Below are 18,128 nucleotides of genomic sequence, written 5' to 3'. Positions count from 1 at the left end.
TAAATACTAGATGGAAAACTCTACACCCTCTGAACTTCCCAGGGTCAACTTAATGAGCTCCAGCAGCAGGCCCGATGCTGGGTCAATGAGGTAAGGTCAAGCCACACAGTTACCAGAGGTGACGCTCAAAACTAGGTATCGGTTTCTCTGACTGCCATGCACACTGCGAACATCGGAAGCAGAGCTCCATGCTCATGGCTGATGAGTTGACTTTATCAACACTTTCTAGGGATGGACCAAATACCTTGACTTTAGCCTTGCTGTAGCCCTGGACTACTGAAGTGTGAACAACTAAAAGGAATCATCATTTATAAAGTTTAAGTCTAAATTCTGGTTGGTTGGATTAGATCCCAGACACAGCAGACCCACGGCAGATAAGCTCGGTGACTTATGTGCTCTTCAAACAGCCCTGGGTAGACTGACTCAGCTGATGTGTGTTTCTGCATCTAGTTTGCCTTTGCCCTGCTAACTCCAGGTTAGTATGGCTTGACACACACAGTTCATCGACAAGACACTGAGGACATATGGGAATGCTGATTGTGTAACTAAAATTGACTTCAGATTGTCTACACAGTAAGACTCATATGTAAACTTTGTTAGCATCTCTGAAGGAGAGCTGACCCCAGCCATACTGGACGTTTCCAAGTTATCTACAAGGAACCTGGGGCCGGAGCCAGGAACAGGGTCAGGAGCGGGAAATGCCATTTGTTCGGAACAAACGATGGACCAGCAGCCTTCCCTATGACTGTGTCTAAACCATGTGAATAGTACGAAGGTGGCTCCAGAAAACCTGTCCTTGGTCCATTCCTATGGCCAAAGACAATCACCAAGGTGTCTATCTGGTCCCTGCTGCCATCAACTCAACCAAACTCTTCAGATTAGCCATGAATTACAGACAGCACTGCGCCCATCAGCATGGCTTACGTTGCATGGAGGAAACAACCCGTATTACCCTTTTTTTTTTTTTTTGCAACAAGCTTAAGGCTCTGTTCACAAACTCCATCAACTGCCACACAGTGAGAATTTATGGGGAGATCTTAAACTACATATGTAGTTGCAAAGGTTGGAAAATTTACTGATCCTAATGGTAAGGCTTATTCACAAATTCAATACATTTCCAAATTATACTTCAAACTCAATGACTTCAATGAAAAGAAAATTAACCTGCTCTCTGACAATATAAGAGAGTTAGATTCTAATGGAGAAAAAAAAATGTTGGCACCAAACCAGTATGCTGTTTTTTGAAGGAACAAGTGATATTAATGGAAAAGATTGCCTAAAACGCATATCCTAACTTATCACAGAAATATAAAAGTTTATATTTTGAAAATATATACTGTATTAAAGTTTGTAAGCATTTCAACCAAAATTTGCAGAAATAACTAAGCAACACTTATCTACAACAAAAATATACATGCAAGACAATCCCAAATGGTTTCCCTTAAATATCTACAAAGGCAAAGTGTAGATTTTTAAAGATTATACAAAACCATTTACAGAAAATAAAACAAAATACTTAAGAAATCTCATTTAGAGTCTTAAATACTGTGTATATTAGTGAGAGTGTCTAGACTAATATATACACCAGATCTAAGTATCTGAATACAGAAACACAAAAGAGAAGCAATTCTGAATTTTAAATATTCACTTAAGAAGATCTGAAGACGTTTCTATTTGTTTCTCTTTGTTAAAAAATTTCCACAGAAACTAGATTGGAAAATCGCATGGATGTGACTAAATTCCAAATTAAGAAAAGTTTACAAAATCTTTTAAACCAATAATGGGAAATGCAATTCAGCATTCAGTCAAGGCTATTTTTAAATGTGGATATTCAGAGATACAGTTGCATTGTTCAAAGTCTATTGTGATTATTATTTCTCCATCTTCATACTAAACTTCATACGGGGAAAAAACATAGTTTCATGCTTCAGAGAGAACATTTCCTAGTTTAATCTATACCAAACAAGAATAATAGTTTAAATCAATTCTCAACTACTTTCTCACAGTTATCCAATTTCATCTTAACAAGTAATTTTGACGGTTTTTACCCACAGACATTATCATTTCTACGCTGGAAGGGACTTGTGAGTACATCAGTATTAGGGTGTGGCTTCCAAATGTCAAGGAGGTCTGATCAACTTACCAAAAGTTCTGCAAAAAGTCCTCTTGCAACGGGGCTGTTAACTCTTGACGGTTCCACTACAAGATGCTGGGAGTGAACCACCCTCAGGAGCCGAGGCAGAGAGGAAAGGGGAGTTTTCATGCACGGCTACGAGGATGGGGAGGAGAGGCTTGCTGGAAGGGTCCATGACTAAAGAGGTGCCCTCAACTCCCCACCCGCAGCTGTTCTTCCAAACTCAAAGGTAATTCTGGGATGGGGCTGCCAAGACCAGCCACAATTCCTCAAAGACCTTCCCAGGCTCTGGGGAGTGATATATGGGGTGGGAACAAAGGAGGGTGGAGAGAGGAGAAAGGCACCGAGACGGAAGATGGAAACTGAAAGTCTGAACCCTATTTCGAGAAAGCCATGGGGCAAACCCTGACACGATCACAGGTCTGGTGTTTTCCATCCCAGACGGACTGGCTGTAAGTTACTTGGGTTTCACCTAGACATTGTCACAACAACTACCCAGAAAGTGAAAAACTCAGTGGTTCCGTCTACCCTGTAGCAAACAGAGTGCATCTGCTTTGGCCCGATGGGTGGAATACCCTTATCGAATTGCCTGTATGCAGACAACCACAATATGGACTGTCTTTTTAAATGCCCCCCCGTTATATCCAGAACTTATAAATCAATGGCATGAATTCCACCTTAGAAATGGTTCTGCATTCCTACCTTAGTCATCAGAGATCCCTGACATGGCTACAGGTTTAGATTTGATGATACATCCAAAGCTAAGATATTTCTGGTTCTCTCAGCAGGGAACAAAGGTGAACATTGATCAAAAGGAATTTCTAAACACCTCCCTTCCATCTCCAACTAGAATCCTGATACCACTTCTGTAGATGTTGAATATGACTGCCCCCAACCAGACACTGAAGAGTTGAAACAAGGGGCTCTTTCTGCAGAGGACTTAGCAGTAGATAATCTGCCACGACACACAAGAACAGTGTTTATCTAAGCATTTTGGAAAGCACGCATTTGCTTGCTCAAAGGAGGAGACAAAACCCAGATGGAACTGTGACAACAGGCATTTGGGTGAAAGCAGGTGTTTGCCTGCAGTAATCCCTGTAGCACAGGTCTGCGGTTCCTACAGGATCCTACGTGGACAAGGGGTAGGGTACACAGGACTTCAATTCCATCTTCCTCGGCCGGATTCCACTGGGGTGGCTGTCCCTTCTGGCTCCCCATGGCCAGGATGGCACAGGCTGGAGCAGAAGGGAGGAGAAGAGGGGAGGTTTCCTCTTCTTCTCGATGCTCATGAACTCTACAGGAGAGAGGCTTCCCATAGAGGGAACCAAGGGCATCTTAAGGACCAGGTAAACTTGATAGTCACGTCTCTAGCTCTAGTGGAGACATTCAACCTGTTCTTTCAAACTCAAAGCTCAGGGCAACGAATTCCCTCCATCTGCCCTGCCCAGTGCACCTGGTCACCTGTAGAAGAAGATAAAGGACCAGAGGGAGAGATGGAGAACTGTAACCGTGATGCCCTCTCCTCCCAGCCCACCTCCCTCTTCCGGCTGTGCCCACCTCCTGCTGCCTTACTCCCCTATCTCTGAGGAAGGGCCAAGGGAGACAGACACCTAACAGGAAAAGAGAAGCAATGGAAGCAGAGGGCCTCCAGGAATACTCAGAGGTTGTGCTAGAAGAGGAAAAATCCACCATCGTGAGAGTGTAACTTCCTCTGGGTGCTGGACCCACAGCAGGTGTAAGCCTTGCACAGAACACGCCCCTTCCACATCTCTCTTCTAATCTTGATGTTTTTACCTTTCTCCTCACCAACCAAAGCCACGACCCAAACCCTTCCCTGTCCACAGCGGATCCAGGGGCTTGAGACTAACCGTCAGAACACAGCTACAGCCCAGGGGCACCAGGGCAAGGAGACCTCCTGCCTGGTCATTGCTCCCTTAACATGAGTAAACAACTAGAGAAAAGACGGGTCATTCAGGCTTCTGACAGCAAAAAGATTCAGACCTTCTACAGAAAGCTCAGTAGGGCAGGGACTCTTCCCCACCCCGCGGGAAGGCCACCACCAGAAATCACCAACCATGTGGAAGAAATAAACTTCAAAATCCAAGTTCAGTCATTTGTCTCAAAGAAAAGCCTTACTCTAGACAATATGCTACCCCCAGGTAGGGCCTATACCCCACTCATTCCTGATGTCACACAATTCGGGACTGGCGTCTGTTTCAGGACCATTTATTGCCTTAAAGATGGCAGAGTGAAGAGAAAATTCTCCCATGATCTCTCCTAAGGATAAGCCTAAACAACTCGTATTATATTATAACAGCTGAGAACCGTTTTACACATCGAGGATTTGGTGTAGAGCTATTCCTTTTATCCACAGAAATCCATCCGTCTTCATCTCCCTGAATTTTATTTCTGTGTGGTTCATTGCTAGAATGCACCAAACAGCATGAACCTTGTATGGGATTTGGTCCAGGGCAGTATGAAAATAGTTTATCTGTGTGAACAACAGATATCACAATATATAAACAAAAATAAATAAATAAAATAAGTCCGATTAAAGAAAAAACATTTTCCTAGTAGTTTATGTTTTTTGCAAAACTAGCTTTACATATAATACACATAAATTATCAGAATTTCCACTTACATTGTTTTAAAAATATATATTTAACAAAACATTTCTAAATGTACAATATCTGGGTTTGTAAATCACTCAATTGGGTTTTAAGACCAAGCCCTAATAGTCACACAGGTTTGCATCGGAGAGGAGACTGAAGCTGGGTGTACACCATTGTTTTGCTCATTGGTTTGGAACTTCCCTAAGATTGACCATCCCCCAACACCCGATCTGAACGTGACCAGACAGCCATGACAGCCGAGTCTCCAAACCAGAGGCACTGTGTAGACACAGCCTGAGTCAGAAGGACGGGGGAAGTGGCCTTCCCCTTCCTGGACCATGACGGTGCATTTCAGCAAGTGGGGCAAGGACAGTGGTGCCCGGCAGAGCCCTGGGAAGATACAGCCCTCGAGAGCCCTCTGGCCAGGCGGGGCGGGGACACAGGGGAGGCCAAGTGTGCTGCGTTTCCCATCTGTTACACAAAATCAAACCAATGAGGAGGAACCAAACGACACGAGGAAATGGACACAACCCTAGGCATAAAGAGACACCTTGACAAACTCCTTGGCCGGGACAGACAGGTGCTCCGATTCCCGAAACACAGGGCAGAGCTGGAAGTCAGGTGCCCTTGAGCACTGGGGCGGCCGAACGGGGGGCCCTTCAGACTTCGTAAATTTTGTCCTGCAGGTAGCTGAACAGCGAGTCCAGGCCTTTGGAGGAGCTCCAGAGCTGCTTGAGCATGAGGCATTCCTTCTCGTTCACGTCTTCCAGCACCGATTTCAAGAAGCTCCGAACGAGGCATTTGGACTCTTCCAACACCTGCAGGGGAAGGTACGAGCCTGGTTAGCCGGGCCCCAGGGACTCTGCTCCAGAACCAGGTCCCGAGCCCGCGAGGCACTGGCCAAGCCCCGACGTTCAAAGGCAGAGCAGGCTGCCTCCTTTAGCCAGGCCTTCCCGGCCCCACCTGGCCGGCACTGCCAGGAAGGGTTCCACGTGCATCAACGTGTTGAGCCCCCGGTCCCTGGGGTGGCAGGTATGGCCCATGTTACCCCAGACCACGAGAGCCTTGTCTTTTACCCAAAGTGACATAAACAGTATCCTTCTCTATAGGTGTCATGAAAAAGTTTAGCTTTAACCTTTTTCATACCTCATGTTCATTATCTGTCAGGAATACCCATTTGCCCAGGACTACGGGGTTTCCCGGGATGCAGGATTTCCAGCACTGAAACCAGGAGAGGCCCCAGTAAAGTAGGACAAATAGGTCACCCCAGCCACTAGGAAGACGGAAAGCGCATCCATGCAAGGAGGTGAGCACAGCCTGTGGCCCACACGCGTGCTTGATAGCCACGCGGAGACCCTCAGCACCCGTGATGGCCGGCGTGCCAGTGCCCAGGAAAAGGCTGACGGGCCACTCAGAGCATTGTGACGGCCGGGTGGGGGCCGGGCAGAGGGAAGGTAAGAGGGGAGGGCCAAGGGTCTGTCTGGCCGCAAACCCAGCCGGCAGCCTCCTGTTTCTCAGGCACAGAGCGAGTCCGGGGCCTTCTTCCCCCAAAGCCCCCGTCTGGGCTCCGGGACTGGCCCCTTCCCCACCTTTCCCCACGAGATTTTCCTACTGTGCTCAGAGTGACTGTTGGGAGATAAAATCAACACTTAGTGAAAACCCGGCGCCTCTGTGGAGGTGTTATTTATTTATCTATCTCCACTGCGTCCTCACAGTCCGACGGCGATGTTCAAACGTGCGAGTGCTCGGTGGAGAGCAGACGTGACGTCCGGGGACACTGTGCTCTCTCCCGCCAGTCACCCCCGGCCCAGGTCAACGCTTCTGTCCCTAGTTGCCTTTGCTTCCCGTTTCTTTGAAAGCCATAGGTGTTTGTGCTCTCGTGTGTGGTCAGCACTTGCTTTAAAGCGGGGACTCGACCCCAGAGCACAGGTCTCTCCTGCGAGGTCCCCTGCCCGGAGAGGATGCAGGACACTAACTAGCTCCCGGCCTCCCTCCGGGTTAAGCTGTCCCTACGGAGAAGAGGCGCGTGCTAAAGTGCAAAGGGTCTTTTGCTTATTCCCTGCATGACCTCCGGCAGGTCAATCGGTCCCTCTGCGCCTTGCTGTCCTCATCTATAAAACAGGCCTACGACAGGGACGGGCACACGGGAGGCGGGAACTCACCACGGCGCTGCAGGACGCCATCTCCTTGACCCGAAGCATGACCTCCTGGCTGAACGTGGTGGGCCAGAAGACCTGCGACACCAGCCCCCTGCTGCACGCCTCCTGGGCAGTGAGCTTCCGCCCGCAGAACAGCATCTCGTTGGCCTGAAAAAGCAAAGGCGGGCAAGGCTGAGGGCGCGGAGCTCTGCCCACGTCTGTTAGCCCGTGCTGGGCTCGCTGCGTGCAGCTGTCCCCACTCGCCAAGGCGGGATTGTCGGCCTGGGGTCCAATAAGCTTTGGGAATGGCATGCAAACCTCTGGTTCTGTGTGCATTCTTCTGAGCAGAGGGCCCACAGCTTTCATTAAATTCTCCAAAGGAGCCACGTATCAGCCGTGGCTCTGTCTGCCCAACACCCCTCTCCACCTGTGGTGGCAGACCACGTGGCGGGCACGCATCCTGGGCTGGGCACATTTCAGTGCTGGTGACCCGGCTGGGACGAGGGTCTAGGGGAGAAGGAATGTTCCACCCTAATTAATAAAGCCCTTCAGTGGGGTTTCCAGCTGCAGGCGTGGGGGAGGAGTCTTTCTCCCTCTCTGGGTGCAGGTTAACGTCAGTGAGCCCAGGGGCCGCCCACGGCTGCGTCCCTGCTCTGAGGACAGGTGGGTCCACAAGGAAGACAGAGAGAGAGAAGTGATGGTGCTTGAGTCCCTGGGCCCCGTCTCCACTTCTGGAACTTCTGGACTTTCCAGTTGGGGGAACCACTAAGGTCCTTATCTTTTTGAAAACAAAATAAAACCAGTTAAATTGTTTCCCTCATAGGCCACTGAAGGTCCTGGATAGTGTCACAACACCAGGGCAGAGAGGCGCATCTCTGCCCGTGGCCCAGGGCTGGGCACAGACAGGCACTGCCCAGTCGTGAAGGGCACAAAGCCACCTTCCTTGGGCTCTCGTGGCCTGGGCCGCCTCTGCACTCCACTCCCCAAACAATTTCCTTTTGCTTTCAAATTTGCAGCTGTCACCCACGGGCCAGGAGGAGCTGCACGGACAAGGTCCTGGGCACAGACAGAGCAGCTGAACGCAGACAGGGGACCCTCACACTGAGAATTAGGGTGTAACAGTCACGTCCATGTGATGGGGTCCTTACCTCCTTCGGGACGAATCCCCGCCTCCTCCACGTGGCCAACAGCGTGTCCCTGCCTGTCCTCCATCAGCCCCCCCTCTTCCCTCCCCGCCCTGGGTGCTGGCGCCTCTTGGGCAGGTGTTGAAATGCCAGGCGCCCTCAGGCCTCCAGATCCACACATACGTCTCCACCCCGGGCTTCTGACTGTCACTGATGGGTCATGATGACCCAGAGGACGATCTCTCGTGCCAGAGTAAAGAAATGCATCAGGTCGGGGATAAGTCCACAGTGCGCGTTCGGTGAGAGGTTTGAACACAACGTACGCCCCCACGCTTACTGGGAAACACCTCGTCTCGGGAGGTGGAAGGGAAACGAATGAACACGTAGAAGGAGCCGGACACAGCTCCGTCAGCAAGAAGGTCACATCTCCATCAGCAACATTCTTGGAGTTTCAGAAATGATTGAAACAAAAGGGAGAGGAAGACAGAGATAAAACTGTACAATTTTACCAATTTTGGCGACCACGAAAGACAGGGAGGAACTGGAGTGGACCGGGAGGGGTCTGGGCAGAACACGAAGGTGCAGATCGAAAGTGTCTGCTTCCTGGCCTTGGCCTGTGGCCGCCTGACTTTCCTGTCATCGGTGAGACGGAGCAGCCTACGGCGGCCCAGGGTTCCCGGGTCCACATGGCCTTATCTGTCCCACCTGCCGAACAGAGAAGGTGGTGCCCGTGGGTTTGGGGCTGACGGTGGTCTCAGCAGCTCTCTAGGTTGCTCTTCTTGTTTCCTGCAACCACCCAAGAGCAATGAGCCCACACAGGAGGGGTACAGTGGGGTCCCCTATCCTTCCAGACCCACAAGGGAGTGCTCCCTCTGGGGGTCTCCTTGAACTCCTGTCCACCCCATGCAGGGCTGGATGTTGCCCTTTGGTGCCCTCTGCCCTCCTCCCCTCCGTACCTACACAGCCCTCAGATAGGCTAGGTAGGCGGGCACAGCTTTGCAGCTGTTCCCTTCGCAGGGAAAAGGCCTGACTCTAGAGCAGACATCCTTCCTCTGCCGTTTGCTCTGCCTGGGGATCCTATGCAAATCTCTTTGCCTCCTGAGTCTCAGTTTACTCATCTGTAAAGTGGGTACCAACGATCACCACCTCTTGACAACTGTGAGGACTCAGTGAGACACAAAAGTGGGGTCCACAGACTGCGCTCTCAGACAGGACTGCTGGGGATGAAGGCCGTGTGTCGTTCACCTTTGCACTTCTGAGCAGGTGAGACAACGCCCGACGCGTGCTGAGAGCTCAAAGAAGTTTGTCAGCCAAAGAAAGGAACAACACCCCCTAGTGTATCCCCTGAACACCCTGGGCCTCGGTTTCTTCATCTGTAAAAGGGAACAACCTAGCTGTGGGGATGCTGAGAAGAGCAGAGGAGATGATCACACGTGAAGATGCCTTGGTGTCCGGCATGTGACGGCAGCCCGGGCGGGCTTGGGGAGCCTCGCTGGGACAGCCTGGGCAGATCCTTGTGTCGGAGCGTGCATGAGGCTGTGGTGCATAACACAGCACTGTGGACACATTCCAGAATGGAGAGTATTAAAGACACAGCAGGAAGCAACAACAAAGCCGTCTTCCCTATGCAAAATCTCAGTACCACCAGGAACCCGCTAAGTCCCAGGTAAACCTCAAATCCAAAGGGCTTCACCCCAAAAGCCTCAGACTGGGGCAAGGGAGGCAGACGGAGGACCCCAGGAATCCAGAGAACCACAGACGTCCAGTCTACTGGGGTTGGGAAAGCAGGTGGTGCCGGAGCTGAGCTCACAAGGCCTTGGACTTACCTGGGCAGAGGGGGCTGGGGGCTGCGTAGAGAAGAAGGCAGCCAGGCCTGGAGGACAGAACTGAGAAAAGTTCAGAGGAAGAGCACAGTGTGCCAGGAAACCACAGACATCCTGGAGGGGCTGGGACGTGAACCTTGAGGCAAGAGACCAAGCAGGCAAAGTAGCAAGAAGGGCCATGCTACGGCCTGAATGTCTGTGCACCCCAAATGCACATGAATCCTCACCCCCACAAGGTGACGGCATTAAGATTCAGGCCCTTTCGGAGGTGATCAGGTCATGAGGGCGGAGCCCTCAGGCAGGGGGGTTCGTGTCCTTATAAAAGAGGCGAGGGGGCCAGCTGGCCCCACCCGGCCCCTTCTGCCCGGGGAGGAGGCAGTGAGAAGGCCACGCCTTTGAAGCAGAGAGCCGGCCCTCCCCAGCAAGGCCTGTGCCTTGACCTTGCACTTCTCAGCCTCCAGAAACGTGAGCGATAAATTACCATTGCTTATAAATTCGCCAGTCTAAGGCATTTTGTTACAGCAGCCTAAAAGGATTAAGACAGGCCACAAGCAAATGCTAAGCCATGCTGAGGAGCTCAAACGCAGTGCGGAGGACCCACCGAAGGGCTTTGTCAGAGACTAACAGAGATAAATTCCTGGAGGGTCAAGGAGATCCCCACCAAGCGGTGCTGGAGATATCAGGGAACGAGAGGGTCAAGGAAGGCGTCTGCAGCAGCCTCTGACCCAGCAGAGCAAGATGACAATGTGGGTCAACAATAAGCCCACTGGCGTTAACAATCAGGAGGTCACAGGTGTCGCCTGCAACAGAATGATGGCAGATTTGTTTCCTTCCTGCTAGGTGAGACCACCTATATCCATACATGTGGGCGCTGGGACTTCAGAACCCTGGAGTCTCTGGTTTAGAAGAGTCGAAGGTACCACGTGTGCTCACTCCCCTTCTCACGGGGACAAGCTGTTACAAGGAGTTGCAAGTTTTGCTCAGACAAACAGCAGCCACAACTGTGAGTTCTCAGGGCGGGCGTGCACAAGAACTTCCAACGCCGCACCCTGCTCTGAAGGCAAAGCTCTGAGATGACCAGCAAGGACTTCAGAAAGGAATTTGGGATAAGCAGACGGACATCAGTGACCAGTCACCACATGGGACAGGCAGGTTAACAGGTAGGGAAGTCAAGATTTCAACAACAAAAAAATAAAACTGCAGGCCTTACACGAAGACCACGGCAATGGAACCGTGGAGGGAGGGACGGGGGACCCCGGTGTGAAACCCTCTGCCCTTCTCCAAGGGAACCCAGAGCAACTGTCTGGCCTGGTGCCGACGATCGCAGCGCTAAGAATGTACATGGGCTCTCCTGGGGGTTGACCGGCAGTGAGGGTAAAGGTGGGGTGTTTACTTTCCAGTAAAATTGAGAAGTAAAAAGAAACATCCTGGAGTCTGTTCCAAAAAAGGAGCAGTTGGCAAGAGCCGTGTGGCCACGTGGGCTGGAGGGAGCAGCTCTGCAGGGCCCGGGGAGGCAGGTGCTCAGCCTCTCGGGGCTGCGGGGTTTGATCCCGTTGCCTGGGTCGTGCTTCTCCGGCAGTTTAGTTGAGGTCTCCAGTAAACGACAGCAGACGCCCCCAGCACACCCGGGCAGACCTCGCTGAAGTCTGCACTGCATGGAGCTCCCAGCACCTGCCCGGGCATGCGAGGCCCACGGTGCTGCCCGCCCCACGTCCCAAGGCCTGCCAGGCTCACACCCCACTCAGTCCTTCCACCTGTGCATCCCCTGCCCGGCGCTCTCGAGGCCATGTTCAAATGTCACCTCCTCAGAGGGGTCCTCCCTACACACGGCCAGACCCCAGCCCAAGATGCTGAGCAGGGAACGGGAGACCTGGGCAGAGAACGCGTTTTTCTGAATCACCCCTGAGCCTCTGGTGGGTGCGCAGAGCCTGGCACTTGGTGGCTTCTAAGGCTCTGCAGGAAGCCGACTGGCTCCCCGTCCAGAGCGGGCGGGGAGGAGGGGACGCCCCGAGAACCTTCTGAGACCCCAGCTCAGCCCTGTGCTCGCGAGACGAGGACTCACCCAGCAGAGCTGAGTTCAGAGTCTGTGGCGAGTGCCAGCCGAGGCTGGTCTGGGCGTCAGTGGGAAAGGCCCGTGAGCCGTGGCGGAGGCCCGGATGCAGCGGCATCGCCACCTCACACCCGCTCGGACCAGCTACACCTTCTGAGCCCCTCTCTGGTCCCAGCAGCACCAGTCTCAGACTCGCCCTGCAGACGCACGAGCTATTTAATAACAGGCTAGGTTAAGAGTAGAGAGCATGGAACCACACTGGTGTTCAAACCCCACCACTGCCATCACCATTGTGTGACTTCAGACAATTCACTTCACCTCTCTGAGCCTCAGTCTCCACATCTGCAAAATGGGAGTCATGGCTGTCCTATCTCACGGGGCTGTGGTGAGGATGGGCTGAGTTAACGCGGTCCAGCCAGGTGCTAAGTGCTGTCATTGCTACCCTCTCTGCCCAGACTGCAGACAGAATCTGACCCCAGCCTACCGTGGACCCCACCTCCTCCGTCGACACCAGCTTTGCCTACTGACTCACCCGGTGACAAGGCAAGCTCCTTACCTTCTCTGAGTTCAGCCTGCCATCAGCAAGACAGAAATACAAGTTTCCACACGGGGTGGAGACTGCTTTGTGAGCACCAGCATCTGTTCCCTCTTCTCCCTGGCCATGCAGCTAGACTACATCCCCGGCCTCCCTGGTGTGTGCGTGTGGCCACGGGACTGAGTCGTGGCCAGTGACGTGTGAGTGGAGTCACGGTGCCCCTCGCGGGCCCGGCCCGTAAAGACCTCTGGGCGAAGCCAGGCTCTCTCTCCTCACCCACTGGGCGGACGTGGAGGCAGATCTGCCGGATGGGAGACGCCTGGGTCCCCTGTCCCTGCGGGCAGCTCCTACACCTACGCTGGACCACAGAAGAGTGAGAAGGAAACTTTTTCGTGTAGACCACTGAGACTGTGGGCTGTTTGCTACAGCGCACAGCCTACCCTAGTACCCACCCTTAGCGGGCTGCCACGAGGAATAAATGAGACATTGTGCAACACGCTTGAAGTTAAGTGCCTGGCACATAAATGCACATCATCTTCCCCTTCTTAGGCTCAGCTGCTCCATCCGGCACTGACAGCCTGGGGGCTCTGAGGCAGCCCGGCCTCTGGGGAGGCTGAGGAAGCTGAGACAGACCCCCAGGACAGGGACAGGGACAAATCCATGCCTCGGCGAGGGAAGCTGTCTGGGAAGCAGGGGACTTACCAGCGCTACGCCCAGGATCTGGGGGAAGGTGTACGAGGAGCAGCCGGCGGGCGTGAGGCGGATGGTGGCGTACGGCGTCTGGAACCAGGCCTTCTCGCTGGCCCACACGATGTCGCAGAGGGGCAGGATGGAGGCGCCCAGGCCCAGGGCCGGCCCGTTGATGGCCACCACGATGGGCTTCTTAAACTGGATGAAGGCCTTCACGAAGTCCCTGGGAGGAGAGACAAGACCCTCTTTAACAGGGGCCCGTGGCCTGCCGAGCCCCACCGTACACCCCTGATTCTCCAGGGCGCCATGGTGCACCTTCATGTCGTCAGAGGTGAGCAGGTGCCAGGCAAGGGCCTCACTAGCCCGGATACTGAGCCACGGGCTGCCCAATTCTCAGAGGTGTGTATATATATATATATATATATATATATATATATATATATATATATTTTTTTTTTTTTTTTTTTTTTTTTTTTGAGACAGAGTCTCGCTCTGTTGCCCAGGGTAGAGTGCTGTGGCGTCAGCCTAGTTCACAGCAACCTCAAACTCCTGGGCTCAAGCGATCCTTCTGCCTCAGCCTCCCGAGTAGCTGGGACTACAGGCATGTGCCACCATGCCCACCTAATTTTTTTTCTATATATATCTTTTAGCTGTCCAGATCATTTCTTTCTATTTTTAGTAGGGATGGGGGTCTTTCTCTTGCTCAGGCTGGTCTTGAACTCCTGACCTCGAGCGATCCTCCTGCCTCGGCCTCCCAGAGTGCTAGGATTACAGGCGTGAGCCACCGTGCCCGGCCTTTCAGAGGTATATTGATGGGCTGCTACACGTCCTGGTCTTCCCAGATTGTCCCAGTGCACGCCCAGTGTCCCAGCAAGGCACCCACCTACCATCTCCTAACACTCCCAAAAGCCATGGCTCGGACAGGAAGTTATACGGACACCCTAGATATGAGAGAATTGTATACGTCCTAAGGAGGACACCCTGACTGTTGAAGTACAGAACTAGCAAAAGCAACAGAACCAAAAGGAGGGTGATACGGGGGGGGGGGGGGTGTTTCAATTCAAAGAGAGAAGGAAGGTGGCATGGGGTGGTGGCTTCGGGAGGTATGAATTCCTCATTCATACAGGTGTCCTAATTTTAGCTCCGTGACCGCTCTGGGTGATGCTGTCGAGGGAATACAAGCTTCAGATAGTGAGCACAGGTTGGGATTGATGACATTTAAAACTTCTTTGAATGCCAGGATGGTCTGATTCTGAATTACCTGCAGGGATGCCAGACTCATCAAAGATAGTTCTAAAATGCCCACAAGGGCTATGTGCTGGGATGGCTTTGACTAAAATTAAGGAAGGATACTGCACTCCCTTGTAGGTGTAAGACTTCTAAACTCATGGCCATGGGTTTGGACAGTATTTTCTCTCCCTGCCCTTCTGTGTTGAGCAAGGTTACAGCATGCATCTTTACCTAGTGAGCAAAGCCATCAGGGAATAACTTCCATTTCCTCTGCCTTCGAATGCTTTTTGCCTCCTCCCTAGTTGCTATATAAGATCTATAAAATTTTAATATTCATCTGGACAAGGAGGAAAGTTCGGGATGTCTAGTAAAGCCTGCATCCTTCACTATTCTCGGCGGGAAGGTTGGAAATTACCAAGAACTCACAAGAATAAAATCCAAAGGCCCATGACCTTGAGCTGACCTTGGCATGCCTTGGCTTACTTCTTCAGGCTTCTGTCACTTCACTCTCGCCCTTGCCCACTGGGCATGAGCTACACAGACCTCTCAGAGTTCTTAGAAAACACCGTTATCACAATTTGCAATTACCCTCACTAATTATTCTCTTGCTTGCTCGTTTTTGGATTCTGCTCCCCCTTTAGCTCCTTAAGGACACCCACAGGTCTGGGGCACCGCCAGGCACCCTGCTTGGCCTCCATCAGTATTGGAATTAGCACTCAGTAAACAGTTTTTGAATAAATACGTGCGTCTCCCAGAACAAGGGCAGAGGCACGGCAATGGCAAACCAGCTCCTCACCACCCTGTGTTCCCTAGCTCTAGGTCTACTGGTCGACCTCATTTCCCAGCCTCCCCTGCAGCTGGCTGGGGACAAGTCATGGTGCTGGCCAAATGGAATGTAGGTAGAAACTACATGCACCACTTCTAGGTGCACACAACCTCCCACTGTGCAGTCCTCCAAGCCTGTTCACCTGGACTAGCATGGCAGTCTTGGAAGACACGACTGAGCCACAAGATGGAAGGAATCTGGGTTCCCCAGTCACTACTGGGAGGACAGCCATGAGCTGATCAGCCATGTCTGTCTTAGGTTTACATATGCAAGAAGTACATTTCTATCACAATGGACCCATATTTGGGGTTTGTTTGTTACAGCAGCTAATACTTAACTAATACAAATGTCAAGCTGATTTATCCCTTCTCAATTCATACTGTTCCTCCCCGCAATGCTTATCAAAAGATGTGGGTGTCACAGTGATATGTTGGGATCAGATTCAACTGTGAGAAGACTGCTTAATATTCTTCTGAGCTAGGGAGTATCTTATGAGCTATGTAAGTCATCATCAAAGTACACACCTTTGACCCAGACTGGAGGCATCACATTGCCTGAGATGGTGGTGTTACCTCAGTCACTGCTGGCCCTACTGCAGCAGACCCCAAAAAGACATTGCTTCAAAGAGCGTGTCCTCGCACCAGGATGCTCTGATGCCTGGTTTTCCAGTGGCCCATCTCCTGGCTTCACTTCCTGACCTCATGGTTCGTTTCAGCTTAGGTCACTGGTTGTTGAAAGTGCTTTTTACCAAATCCAATTCAGAGTCTGCAGGGGACATGAGGATTCTTTGTAGGATCCATGCAACACCAGGGTTTGGGTGACTTTTGTCAAGCATCTCATTCTTGAGTGCCTTCATACAATTCCGGAATCTTGAATCTCAGAGCTAGGAGGGACTTTAAGACTCCTAGAGCTATGCCTTGCAGTCGGTGCAGAATTCCCTCCATCACATCCTGAGGATGCACCATCCTGCCTTTGTTGAACACATTCAGTAAAAGAAGGTCCATGTCTCTCTGCTGTGGGCTTCCCGTGGGCCTCTCTGATACTCCCATTGCCTGGGCTCTGTCCCCCACACGACAGCCCTTCAGGAATGGGCCACGGAATGGACCTCAGCCCTCAAGACCTTCCAGAGCCTTCTCCTTCGGGACCCCAGAGCCTCTGGTTCTGTGGTTTCTAACCTGAACTCTGCATAAGGGAATCAGGGACATCCCCCACCACCCCCACCAGGAGGGCAAAGGGGACCAAGATTGCAGAGCTCTGACCCTCCACCCGAGCCCCTCCTGTTTCATTCCAATCTTCCTCTCATTTCATCTCCTTGATATAAAAATGTGATGCGAAGACCCACCCCCACCATCCTTTTTCTCTCACTTCAGGCGGTCGATCTGTATCGCAAGGAGCCAGACGGCAAACAGGATATTGCATTACAGGCTCTGTGGCTCAGGTATCTGATCCCGACTGCAGTGGCCGGGCTGCACTCAGAGGTTGTCCTCGTCCTCCCCAGCATCCACGGCCACTGGGCTGACCCGGCCCCTGCAGTCTCCTCGGCTCAACCCGAGCCCTGTGGCTTCTGCCCGACCACGCTGCCGGGCTGCTCCGGCGTGGCAGAGGAGCAGGGACTTCAGAGTCTGAAAGACTCGGGTCAAGTCTCTACTCTGTCCCTAACTAGTTGGTAAGATCTTAGACAAGTTGCCTGGTGTCTGGAGCCTCATTTTCTCCCTCTGCGAAGTAGAAAAGCCAACGATGTCTCCCCATATCTGGGGCTGAGTGAGAATTAAAGGAAGACAGTCCACAGTGCCCGACACAGGCAGCACGAGGTCCCCGCTGCTTTCTCACAGGTAATGCACCTGCCGGGAAGGGCGGACGTAGCTTCCACTGGATTCTCAAAGTGATCTGGGATCCATTCTCCTAGCCTAAGGGAGTTTCAGAAAACAAAATTTTGCTCGCAGGGATGCGTGGGTTTCCCCTGCAGCACCTGGCGTATCTTTTGTGACCCACTTAGTTACCCACTCTGTTTAATCAGAGCCAAGAAGGGCAGCCCTCCCACTGCCAAACCTCAGAGCCAAGTCAGCCAGTACGGGGCCTGCGGGGATCGGATGCCCACAGCGGCTGCCACGCTGTCTCTTGGAGCCCATTCCATGCTCAGACTCAGCTTAGCTAGAACTCGTGGGCAGAAGTAACAGCAGTAGTAACAACAACAACAATAATTCCTTCTTATTCTAAGCGCTCATCATGGCCAGGAACAGCCCAAGCATTGCACATGGGATATCTGATTACTCCTTGGCCTAGCAGCCCACCACTGAGAACAGCGCTGTCACTTTGATTGTCCCCATTCTCCAGATGAGCTAATAAGGCCAAAGTGACATGCCTAGGGCTGCACCACCAGCAGGTGCAGAGGTGGCTTTGAGCTCAGGCAGCTTCCACACACCACGCAGGCAGCTGCTAGCCCACGCTGCCTTCTTGAATACCATGCCTGAGCAAGCCACCACGTCACCTACGACGATGTCAGAGAACGGCAGCCTCTCTTCTCGACAAGTCCCAGAGAGCGGCTTCAGCTGAACACATCGCCTGAGCTCTCCTCACATCTGCTAGTTCATGCATCAAATGTCTGCAGAGCGAACACGGTGCCCTGATCACGTGTGTGCAGGTTTTCTTTAGGCCAGGATGAGGAGGGGGTCCTCAGACGGTACAGGGCCACGTGGCATGCCCGGATCCTGGTGGCCAGCCCTGCCGAGAGCACGTCCCAAGACAACTGCAAGGGATGTCAGTCAGTTATATGGAGATGGGGACGGTTCTGTGTCCAAGAGTTGTTTCAGCCCCGGCAGATTTTGAATGAAGTTCGTTCACACGGGACTTCTCAGACCACAGATGTGTTACTACGCCTGGAAAGTCTGCAGGAGCGGGCACAGAACTTGCAACATGAACCAAACTCCGTCCAGCAACAGCGCCCTTCACTCGGGCACTTCTCTGGA

General features: G+C 52.2%; 1 protein-coding gene across 1 annotated transcript in view; it reads right to left on the bottom strand.

The window, feature by feature from the left end:
• Window positions 1–3,874: 3,874 nt before the first annotated feature.
• The window catches only part of CDYL2 (chromodomain Y like 2), a 150,765-nt gene continuing 136,511 nt past the window's right edge, over window positions 3,875–18,128 (bottom strand). Inside the window, exons 5-7 of the mRNA XM_045533293.1 lie at window positions 13,119–13,329; window positions 6,909–7,052; window positions 3,875–5,564 (exon numbers count right to left, since the gene is read on the bottom strand). Of these exons, the coding sequence (XP_045389249.1) occupies window positions 5,406–5,564; window positions 6,909–7,052; window positions 13,119–13,329 (514 nt within the window). The 3' untranslated portion in view covers window positions 3,875–5,405. The remainder of the gene's footprint in view (window positions 5,565–6,908; window positions 7,053–13,118; window positions 13,330–18,128) is intronic.

The sequence above is a fragment of the Lemur catta genome, chromosome 20 (assembly GCF_020740605.2).
Source record: "Lemur catta isolate mLemCat1 chromosome 20, mLemCat1.pri, whole genome shotgun sequence".
In the NCBI taxonomy this organism is placed as follows: domain Eukaryota; kingdom Metazoa; phylum Chordata; class Mammalia; order Primates; family Lemuridae; genus Lemur; species Lemur catta.
The sequence above is the reverse complement of the archived record's forward strand: the minus strand, read 5'-3'. Positions and strand labels throughout refer to the sequence as shown.